The sequence below is a fragment of the Hevea brasiliensis genome, chromosome 9 (genome assembly GCF_030052815.1).
Source record: "Hevea brasiliensis isolate MT/VB/25A 57/8 chromosome 9, ASM3005281v1, whole genome shotgun sequence".
In the NCBI taxonomy this organism is placed as follows: Eukaryota; Viridiplantae; Streptophyta; class Magnoliopsida; order Malpighiales; family Euphorbiaceae; genus Hevea; species Hevea brasiliensis.
The window spans coordinates 91,784,759-91,796,524 of NC_079501.1; the positions used below are offsets into that span (position 1 = coordinate 91,784,759).

General features: G+C 33.1%; 2 protein-coding genes across 2 annotated transcripts; both read left to right on the forward strand.

Annotated features, from left to right (window-relative positions):
- The first annotated feature begins 3,418 nt into the window (after nucleotides 1-3,418).
- Nucleotides 3,419-3,793, forward strand: LOC131183441 (protein SOB FIVE-LIKE 2-like). The gene has a single exon (XM_058154207.1). The coding sequence runs from the start codon at nucleotides 3,479-3,481 to the stop codon at nucleotides 3,752-3,754; it is 276 nt and encodes a 91-aa protein (XP_058010190.1). The 5' UTR covers nucleotides 3,419-3,478; the 3' UTR covers nucleotides 3,755-3,793.
- Nucleotides 3,794-6,380: 2,587 nt separating this feature from the next.
- On the forward strand, nucleotides 6,381-10,124 carry LOC131182962 (uncharacterized). The gene is made up of 6 exons (XM_058152511.1): nucleotides 6,381-6,727; nucleotides 6,846-7,294; nucleotides 7,380-7,666; nucleotides 7,718-8,103; nucleotides 8,253-9,126; nucleotides 9,234-10,124. The coding sequence occupies exons 1-6, from the start codon at nucleotides 6,381-6,383 to the stop codon at nucleotides 10,122-10,124; spliced, it is 3,234 nt and encodes a 1,077-aa protein (XP_058008494.1).
- The last annotated feature ends 1,642 nt before the right edge of the window (nucleotides 10,125-11,766 follow it).

Consider the following 11,766-nt stretch of genomic DNA (forward strand, 5'->3'; position numbering starts at 1 on the left):
GGCCAGAGGATGAAGCAGCGCTTGCACGCCACGCCGCCGGCGCTTTTTCCAGCTGCGCCACACGGGCGAGCCGGGAGGCTAGGGACGGCGCCGCGGCGGTGGCAGGGGAGGCGGCGGCGCGACAAGGGGAGGAGGGAGGAGAGAGAAAACGGGAGAGAAGGAGAGGAAGGCCTGACACGCTAAGAAAAAAAAAAAGAGAAGAAGAAGAAGGGGCGGTCCGATTCGACGCACGATCCTGATGCAGTTCGATTCGGCTGGTTCGATTCGAAATACAAAATTTTAAATTTTTACTCTACCTTGGGACCGAAAACGAGGTCCGAAAATTCCGAAAAAATTTCAGAAAACTCAGAAAAATTCGTAGACTCCAAATATATTTTTAGTTTTGCCACGTGGTCTTTAAATTAATTTTTAAAAATCATTAAAGTTTTATATTTCTAGGAAATCAAATCCGATTTTGAAAATCCGAAAAATTTCAAATAATTTCCTAAAATTTAAATAAAATTAAAACATCAATATTTACTCAAAAATAATATATTTAAAAATTAGCGGTGTTACACTAATAGACCGAAATGCTCTCCCTTAATATTTATCACTGCCTGCAAGCGATTGTCCACTAAACTTGAAGCGTGAGCAACAACAATCTACTTTATCTTATACTGTAATATTTAATTAATAAATGTAAATTATCAAATTTAAACTCTAAATCTTTTAATTAGAGAGACTCTAATATCATATTTAAAAATTACTTAAATTAAAAGTTTAAGATTATAGGTGATAATTCAAAAATAGTTTTTATACATCCGATATAATCTTTATAATTTGTTTACTAAAAAGACATGAAGAACGTGTTTTTCTGGAAAAAAAAAAAAAAAGGGGGGGGGGCGACTACAGCTAGGTCGGCCTTGTAATAATTTAAGTGGAATTTAAAACAAGATTATTGTAGATTAAAGCAAAAGTCAAAAATGCACGGCAATGGAAATTAACACGAGATAAATACTGAAGTTGTAAGGAGCAGAAGCCAGAAATCAGATGCAATGCCATGCAACCGATCAAATTTTAAAGCTTGAAGCACAAGTAAAACATAATAATGGTCATTTCAGAAATGAATGCAGAAGTAAATTTTGTAAGTTGTCTGTCTCATCAGTAATAATTATATGCAATTCAACCTAGCAGTACTTATTAGGGATAAAAAAAAACTATAGGCCTCTATAATATTGCGTGGCATTGATTTAAAATAAAATATTAAATTTTATATAAAATTTAGAAAAAAATTTTCCTTTTAAGTTAATTTTTCGAATAAAATTAGACTCACATCATATTTTTATATAATATTAAAATTTATTTTATTTTAATATTGAGTCACTTATAGTGTATTTTTCTATAAACTTCACACTCTAATTATTCATGTTTGAGAGGTAGATTTGTTATATCAATTTGATTTGGGATAATATATTTGAATTGTATATAAAATTTGAGTAAACCTTCTCATTTGAACTAACTTTAACCAAGTTAATATTTTTTATATAAAATTTTAGATTTAATATTTTCTAAATATGATATTAGAATTTCTGATGAATCTAGTTGTCCTATTTATTAATTAAAATAAATTTATATTTATTTATGTTTTAAATTCAATCAACATAAACGTGTAGAGTTATATTAAAGATACAAAATTAGTCTCGTGAAATTTATGTATAAATTTAAACTTTAGACTTTTAAGTTGAATGACTTCTTGATGGTAAGTTGAATGAAAATGACTTCTTGATAGTAATTATAAAGGGAAATTTTTATGTATATAAGGGAGGACTATTGAAGTAAAGCTAAAATGTTAATCACAAGTTCATCTATTTTCTTGAGTTAATCACAAGCTAAATTGTTTAATTATTTGATAATTTTTAAGACTAAAATTTATTCAATTTAATTTTTAACTAATTTTTTATAATCTCCAACTAATATATTTAATTAACGTTTTACATATATAGCCTAAAGTTGAAGGTATGAGATACAATAAGCTCATTGCAGTTCAATGTAGGGGTGGAACTAAAATTTCAATTTTGGGGGCTAAAAGTAAATATTAAAAAAAACTTAAATGAAATCTTGGAAGAAAAATAGGGATTAAAATAAAATTATAAAATATTAAGAGATTAAAATTAAATAATATAAAAAAATATAAATTAAATTTACACAAAAATTTTAGAGGGACAAACAGTATTTTTTTTTTTGAGAAAATACATTAAAATTATGGATCAAATTTTAATTTTAGAAATTTTTGGGCGGCCAAGCTATGAGTAGCTAGGTCCACCCTAGTTCAAAGAGGAGCTAAAGTTAACTCTTCTGATATACAATACTAGAGGCTATTTGCTAATACAGGCCATATTTCAAAATAGAGAAAGTCAGTCGTTTCATATATGAGAAAACTTCAAGAAGGAAAGAAAGAATCCAATGAAGAAGCATTTGCTCCTTTTAAAACAAAGAAATATAGGCTAAGTTAGGGATGATTTGGATGGAGTAAAATCAAGCTTTGATAATTAGTCTACATTCGGATATATATACCTAATCAATCTATACGTCATATTGTATAAAATTATATAGTCTTATTGAAAATCATAGTTGAACCTATTTAAATTTATAATTTATTAATTTTTTATTAATTGAGTGTATATATACATCCGTGCATACAAAAATTTTTCTTTGATAGTGGAACAAATTGGGTTTCAAATTGGGTTTTCCATTCTAGATAATTTCTAACTGTTGTGTGCAGATATTTGAGGAGAAGATGTTAGGGTAGCCATAATAATTTGGGTTTCAAAATTTGAGACATTAGGAGTAGGATGGCTTAGGGAAGGGTTGTGTATTTTCATGTACTGAAACCTATTGAGACAGATATATGAGATAGTTTCAAGTTTAAAATATAATTACTTGTATCAGATTTAAATTTTATATATTGTTATATATTGGATACTCATACTTTAATTTATATAAATAAATAATTATAAGATATATTTTAATAATATTTATAAATTTTTTTACATTATATTTTAAATAAATAAAATTTAAATATTTTAAAAAATATTAAATTTAAATTATGTAAATCTCACAAAAAAAATTTTAATCTAAAAATCACTTAATTTATTCATGTAAAAATCAAGTTTATAGCAGCTTCACCTTACATATATTTCCCTTTCTTTTTGACGGCTTTTCTAGCTGTATTCTGCTGATTCAAGTCAGAGAATTAATGGGTTATATTTAGGTTTACGGGGTTGTGAACTGTGATGAGACTCACCTCCTACCCCCTGGCCATTAAAGCTCTCTGTGATATCTTATTTAAGAACCTAAAATCTTCTTGTCTGCTCATTCTCTTGCAAATCCACACCCCCACACCCACCCCACCCACCCCCCACCCCCTCTCTCTCTCTCTCTCTCTCTCTCTCTCTCTCTCTCGAAGTTTTTGCTATCTTTTTGCTTAATAACTACAGTAATGGAGTCTTCCCAACTCTTTGGAGGACCAGAAGAGCGTAACAGCAGTGAATCTGGGTGGACTATGTATCTTGGCTCCCCCATAAATGGTGATGATGATGATGATCAGCATGGCAACAAGGATGATGATGATGATGATGATGGTGATGGAGGTAATGGTAAAAATTACCTTCACGAAGATCACAGTGATGACTCTATGGCGTCTGATGCTTCTTCTGGTCCAAGTCATCAAGGAAAAGCTCATCACAAGCATCTCCAGGAGGGCTTCACCTTTTGATTTGTCAATTATCGCTGCAAATGCATACTTATTGGTTAATGTCAATTTCAGGATTTAAATTATTAGCGATAGACTATATATAATGCAATTAATTATTTTAATTTAACTCAATTTATTATAATAAATGGGTAACCTGTTTCTATTTTTTTTTTTAATAAAATTTGCTACATATAATTTATCTATTAAATTTTTAAATGAATAATCTATTTCTATAAATTTTTAATAAAATTTGCTACATATAATTTCTCTATTTAATTTTAAAAAAATTGTAATTATTTTTTTAATCAATAAATTTTACTTTTTTCATTAAATTAATAAATATTTCATAATAAATAATTTTAAGAGAAAAAGTATCGATTTATAAAAATCACATCATATGAGATAAATTCTAAAATTTTATTAAGTTGTTTTATTTTCTATAACAAAATGATTTTACTTTATAATAAAACAATTTCCCATAGAATACACTACAATACTAATTAATTTTAGAGTGAATTGTCATCAGAATGGCAAGTCCAATATTTTGCATTTAGATGCCTAAGTAAAGCTGAAAAGTTGTTGGGATTGCTTGGCATGCTTTAATCATCCTTCCATGTTTGTAGTTGACTTGTTTTTACTCAATTATTTAATTATATATTAATTATAAATAATAATTGAATTGTATTTTATTTTAATAAATAGGTTTTAGAAATATGTTGATTTATAACTTGAATAATTATTCACGATATTCATTTTCCACGTGAAGTTTATTTTTGATAAATTACTTTTAAACAATTATTTTAAGAAAAGAAAATAATTAAGTAATTTCTTTTTATTATATTAAATTATTAGATATTGTAATTCGTGTGTTGATGTTAAACATTCATTGTATAATACTAATACAAACATATATTTCTTTATCTTTTAGATTATTTTATACTATAATGTTTTATTTTTAATTATATAGTTATTTATACTAAAATTAATGATAGAACAATAAATATAAATCAAAATTTATATTTATATGTAAAATGAATTGAAGATGAATATATGTATTGTTCTCTAATAATTAGTAAATCAATATGTAAAAAACGGAATCTCTCGCTCTGCGAGTTTGTTTATCTTCTCACTCTGCGAGTTTGTTTCTTTTCTTTCTTTCTTGAGTCCTGCAGTTCTTGTTTTCTTTCTGAATGATGTCAGATAATGATGATAATATCTCTGTTGAGATGGCATCTCTTTCAGTCAATGGTGATACAATCGAGGGTATTGAATTTGAGGAGAATGAGGTTGCGGCTGTGGAGGAAGATTTTTCGCTATGCCTTGTGGGGCGATTTCTTACCGACAGTCCAATACGTTTCCAGTTTATGAAACAGACCATGGCATCATTATGGAGGCCTACCGAGGGGATGAGTGCCAAGGAAATTGCTGAAGGTCTGTTTTTGTTTAAGTTTTACCATGCTGTTGATCGTGATAGAGTGCTGGATATGGGGCCCTGGACGTTTAATAGCCATTTACTCCTCATTGATAAATTTGATGGCTATGACGATCCTAGAGATGTTCCTCTGCTTTTTATGCGTATTTGGGTACAGATTCATGGTTTGAAACCAGGGTTCAACTCAGATCATGTAGTGGAACGATTGGGCAATGCGATGGGAGAATGCTTGGAGCGTGATGAAAACAATTTCACCAAGGTCAAGAATTTCTCTAGTTCCTGGAAATCTTATGCAAGAGTGCGGGTGAAGTTGGATGTCGAATCCATTTTGGACAGATTACCATCTTCGCAAAAAGGGGGGAGAATGGTTTAAGGTGGAATTCCGCTATGAGAAGTTACCTAACTTCTGCTACATCTGTGGTATCCTTGGCCATGGAGAGAAATTTTGTCCTAGCTTGTTACATCTAGAAGGGAAACCGGTTCGCCGTTTTGGTCCAGAAATGCGCAGCAGACGCGTTCACAACAATCCATCATAGGTGCACGGTGGCTCCGGGATGATGATGGAACGTTTCACGGTAGGGAAGGTGGAGGTTGGTGGAGACGAAACGAAGATGGAAACTCCTCCGGAATTGGACATCCCATGAATCAGGATGTGGATTCAGGAGATAATGGGGGCGTCAAATCAGGAGATGATGGAGGCGTGAAATTAGGGGATAATGGGGAGGATAACAAGGATGGAGACGTGGGTCAAGGAGACTTAAACTCTAATGATCTAATTCCTGGTGAAATTGGACAGGAGGGAATTACAATTAATGATACAAAAAAAAGAAGGATGAGCTTGGGCAAGCAATCAAATGTGGACCTCAATACTTCTTCAGATCCAAAAAATGGACCAGCGGTGGGCCTCCAGGAGAGGACCCGCCGAACCCAATGAGTTGTTTAAGCTGGAACTGCCGTGGGCTGGGCAACCCATGCGCGTTGGAGACCCTACAGGAAATAATTAGGGAAAAGAGGCCTCATTTTATTTTTCTTGTTGAAACAATTTCTTCTTCTTTAAAAATTGATGAAATAAAAAGCAATTTGGGTTACGATGGTTGTGTGGCTATTGATAATGTGGGCCATAGAGGTGGCCTGGCTTTATTATGGAAATCTGTTCAAACTGTTTCTTTACTTAGTTCCTCGTTTTGGCATATAGATGTGTTAGTAGAAATTGCTATGTTGGGTGAATGGAGGATTACGGGCTTCTATGGCAGGCCCAATAGGAATGAAAGGAGAGCTTCTTGGGCTCTCTTGAGGGAATTAGCTAGTCAATACTCTTACCCTTGGGTTTGTTGTGGGGACTTCAATGCCATTTTGACCCAAGATGAAAAAAGGGGTGGTAATTTTTATCCTACTTATTTGGTTCAAGACTTTAGAGATGCAGTACTTCAAGCTGGGCTTTCTGATGTCAACATGAATGGATACAAATATACTTGGGATAATGCAAGAGATGATGATGATTGGGTGGAAGCCAAGCTTGACCGTTTTTTGGCCAATGATGATTGGAAGCGGCGATTTATACTGTCTAAAGTCTGTCCCGACTACTGACTCATCCGATCATTTGCCCATCTTATTACAGTTCGTATTTTCTTGCCTCGCCATTCCCTCGTTTATTTCGCTTTGAGAATACTTGGGGCGGAGAGTGGTTGTCGCGAAATTGTTGAGGAAATCTGGCCTGATCCTTCCTGGTTCGGTTTTGGAGAAGTTACAATTTTGCAGTGTTCGTTTGGGTGAGTGGGGAGATAATCTGCGAAAACTTTATAAGCAGGAGATTGACGATTGTAAGCGGGTAATGAGTCTCTTAAGGGGTAAGAGAGATGCTCATAGTCGAGAAAGCTTTAGGATGGCCAAAAGCAAATTTCTAGATCTTCTTCGCAGGAAAGAATCTTATTGGCGTCAGAGAGCAAAGGAATTTTGGTTGAAGGAGGGCGATCAAAATACAAAATTTTTTCATCGCAAAAATACTATCAGACAAAGGAAAAACAGAATTGATCGCTTGAAGGACGATAATGGGAACTGGTGTGATTGGTCGACAGGGTTGGAAGCAATGATTACGGATTATTTCAAAAATATTTTCACTTCTAATGCTGGTTCGTCTAATGATATTATTGATCTTGTGCCGGCTCTAGTCACAGATGACCAGAATGTTGATTTGATGAAGTCGCATAATCGTAGATGAAGTCAGGGAGGCTGTTTTCAGTATGCAAGCCGATAAGTCTCCTGGGTTGGATGGTTTCAACCCCGGTTTTTATCAGAAGTATTGGACTATCATTGGGGATCAGGTATCTAATTTTTGCATCTCTTGTATCAGAGATAGAGAATTTCCTAGCGAGCTGAATGATACGGCTATTGTCCTAATCCCTAAGAAGGAGCACGTAGAACGTATGTCGGATCTACGCCCCATAGCCCTTTGCAAAGTTCTCTATAAAATAATCTCCAAGATGATTGCTAATCGGCTTAAGGTAGTTCTTCCTTCTATCATTTCACCCTCTCAGTGTGCCTTCGCACTGTAGAAATATCCAGAAAAGTGCAGAGTTGCTTATGAAACTTTACACTACATGAGAGGTAAAAGGCGTGGACGAGATGGTTATGCAGCTTTAAAAATTGATGTTAGCAAGGCCTTCGACAGATTGGAATGGAAATTTCTGACGGCTATGTTGATGAAGCTTGGCTTTGACACAAATTTTGTAGAGTTCTTATATCTCTGCGTTTCTTCTGTCTCTTTTAAGGTTCTTCATCAAGGGATGCTTACGGATGCTATTTTGCCGGGAAGGGGATTGCGGCAAGGAGATCCCCTCTCACCTTATCTTTTTATCCTTTGTATGGAAGGTTTGTCTCGGTTAATTCACAACAGAGTTGCTATTGGTCGTCTGAATGGTGTAGCTGTGGAGGGGCCCCGGTTGTATCACACTTATTTTTTGCAGACGACAGCCTTTTCTTTTTTAAGGCAACTCAGGAACAAGCTTTAGCCTTGAGAGAGGTGCTTCATGTTTATGCCATTGCAGCAGGCCAGCTTATAAATTTTGACAAATCTCTGATTTGTTTTAGTGCTAATGTGCATGATGAAACTCGCCAGAATATTTGCAATATCTTGCAGGTCTGTGAACAAGATAATCTGGGCTCTTATTTGGGTCTTCCCACAGCAATTGGTCGAAACAAACAGGAAGTCTTCCAATTTGTGAAAGACAAATTCTGGAGGCGCATCAACTCTTGGAAGAACAAAGCCTTGTCTAGAGCTGGCAAGGAAATTCTTGTAAAGACGGTCTTACAATCTCTGCCAAACTATGTCATGAACCTTTTCCTTCTCCCAAAAGGTATATGTGATGATTTGCAACAAATTATGGCAAGATTTTGGTGGGGGACAAAGGTTGATGGAAGTAGAAGTTTACATTGGTTGGGTTGGGATCGCCTTGCTTGCCATAAACATTTTGGCGGTTTAAGTTTCAAGAAGATCAGACAATTTAATATCGCTATGCTTGGTAGGATGGGTTGGCACTTGTATATGAACTCTAATTCTTTGGCTAGCCGAATACTTAAAGCTAAATATTATCCTAATGTTTCTTTCTTAGAGGCTCCTATTGGGAATAATCCCAGCTATGTTTGGAGAAGCATTAGAGAATCTCAAAGTTTAATTCGTGATGGTCTTCTATGGCGTGTTGGGGATGGCAATGATATTGCTATCTGGCTAGATAGTTGGCTGCCAGATGTTGCCTTCCCTATGGTTACTACAACCTTTGACTTTAATTTTAGGGTCTATATGGTTTCGAATTTGATCACTGAAGGTGCTTGGAACATTGATTTGGTGAATCGTGTGTTTAATGAAAGGGATCGAAAACTTATTCTGTCAATCCCTTTAAGAAGGAGCTCTAGCATTGACTTGCAATTTTGGAAACATGATAAGAGAGGCGCTTATTCGATAGCAGTGCTTACAAATTCGCACTCAGAATCGACACACCGTTGGCAATAAAAATTCGAAGAAGCTTTGGTCTATCCCAATGCACCAAAAATCGAAACTTTCTTTGGCGTCAGATCCGGTTCTCTATCGACCAGATCAAGACTTTGTTCTCGCATGTTCCGACCACGCAGGTTTGTCCATTATGTAATGTTGATTGTGAATCTGTAAAGCATGTTTTAGTTGAATGCTCCTTTGCAAGGCATGTTTGGCTTGCCTCTCATCTTGGTTGGTTTTCTCCTTCAACCCATTCCTTTCAAGACTGGTTAATGCGAGCTTTAGCTCTCTTCAATCCAAATGACTCTGCAACTTTGGCGTACCTATGTTGGTCTATATGGGAGGAACGCAATTCAGTGGTTTGGAAATCTGCTCAGCCTGCTGCTAACTCCTGCAGATTGAGAGGCCTTCGTCTCAAACGAGAATGGGACGATGCTCTGGTTAGTATACGGGCTGCTATTCCACCGACTGCAGATTTGCCTACACCACAGGAATGGAAAAAGCCAGGCCCTAACTGGGTGAAGCTCAATGTTGATATCGCTACCAATGTCAATTCTGGATGGACAGGAATCGGAATGGTGGTACGTAATGAAATGGGCAGTTTTGTGGCTTGTAAGATTTCGCGCATGGTAGGATTATTCTCACCTACAATTGCTGAAATTATGGGAGTACGAGAAGCTTTGAGCTGGATAAAGGACAACAATTGGCAAAACGTTATTGTGGAATCTGATAATTTGCAGGTTGTTAATGTTCTCAATTCCATGAATGTGGAAAATTTCTCTATGATGGGTGGTATTGTTTCTGATTGTAGATCTCTTATTAATGAGATTAGTTGTGAGATTCTGTTTTCTCATGTTTTCCGTTCGGCGAACGGGGTGGCTCATGCCCTTGCTCAAGCTACTCGTTCCTTTCCGAATGCTATGGAGTGGACTCTTTCTCCTCCTGAATTTGTATCTCTTCTTTTGCTTTAATGAAATCCCATTTATTATCAAAAAAAAAAAATATGTAAAAAAAACAAAGATAATTTATCTTTTAAAAAATATTATCAGAAACAAGTTTATTTGATTTTAAAAAAAGAAATTTGGAGAAAAAAATAGTTAGTATAAAATATTAAAGGCAATTTAATTTATAAAAATAGTTAGTATAAAATATTAAAGGCAATTCAATTTATATCTAAAATTATTTTTAGGAATAAACAATATAGTTTGTAAAATTGTATGAGGAGACTTAAAAAAAAAAAAAAAGGCAAAAATTACATTAAACTGTACTTTTGAAAAACCATCTCAATCATATCAAGTTAAATCAGTATCGAAATATATACTCTCTCCATCCCATCGTAATAAATGATTTAGATTTTTTTTTTCTACTTCATTTGCTATTTTAAAAAATTAAAAATGTATTAATTATTTTTCTTAAAAATATTTTAGTCAATTATTAATATTTTTTTATTAAAAATAATACTATCTAATTATTTTCTTAATTTTTGAGGTAAATATCACATGTAATTGCTTAATTTTATGAGTATTTTCATAAAGTCATTAAATTTTAATTTTTTTATAAAATTTACTAAATTTCAATTTAATTTCATAAAAGTCACCGTAACCATAAATTAAAAATTTTCAAGTTCATCTATTGACCTATCAATAATTTTACAAATAAAATCACCTTATTTTATTAGTTTCTTAAAAAAAATAATAAGATGCATAAAATAATTGACAGATCAATAAGTTAACTTGAAAATCTTTAATTTTTCAGTCAAAATAATTTTTATGAAATTAAATTGAAATTTAGTAAATTTTATTAAAAAAAATTAAAATTTAGTAATTTTTATAAAAATTCTTACAAAATTGAGTGATCACGTATGATGATTACCCTTAATTCTTGTGCAGAATCTTGAAAAAGCTATTATAATGGGATTGAGAGAGTATTTATTTGTATGTCTATCACTAATTATATTTAATAATAGTGGTAGTTAGGGCAAATATTTATTTGTTTTTAAAAATTATAAAATCAAATAAATAATTTTTGAGACAAGATTTGAAATCCTAATATAACAATTTTAGGTTATGTTTGATAGAGTGCACTGTAATTTTTACGTAATCAATTATATAATGTAATCAAAATTGTAATGTAAAGTAATTATCATTATATTTCTCTGTTTGATTGTAAAATAAAAATATAAATAGTATAATGTAATAATAATTTTATTTTAATAAATGGTAATGGTTACATTGATTAGTAGTTGAGTAGTAGTGGTAGTAGTAGCTAAATAGTGGTGACTAAGTAATGGTAGTGGTAAAGACAGCGACCATTAGGTGATGGTAGTGGTGGTAAGGTGAGGTGGTGGTGGCAAGGTGATAGTGTCCATGTGGTGATAAAACTGACAATAGCTAAGTAGTAATAACGGTGATCAAGTAATGATGATAGCAATAGTGATAACAGGACGGTGATGTTAATGGTAATGATAGTGGTAATAGTAATAATAGAGTACGAGTAGTGGTGGTAATAGTAGTGGTAGTCAAGTAATATTAGTAATGATATTATTGACAATAAATAAAAAAATCAAAACAAGTAATTATAATTACATTCATTTTTATATATAATGATCATTAT

Coding starts and splice junctions, on each gene's coding strand:
- LOC131183441 (XM_058154207.1), top strand. CDS start 3,479: ATGGAGTCTTCCCAACTCTTTGGAGGACCAGAAGAGCGTAACAGCAGT.
- LOC131182962 (XM_058152511.1), top strand. CDS start 6,381: ATGTTGGGTGAATGGAGGATTACGGGCTTCTATGGCAGGCCCAATAGG. Junction 7,295..7,379: donor TATTTTCACTTCTAATGCTG/GTTCGTCTAATG, acceptor GCATAATCGTAG/ATGAAGTCAGGGAGGCTGTT. Junction 8,104..8,252: donor GTAGCTGTGGAGGGGCCCCG/GTTGTATCACAC, acceptor GATTTGTTTTAG/TGCTAATGTGCATGATGAAA.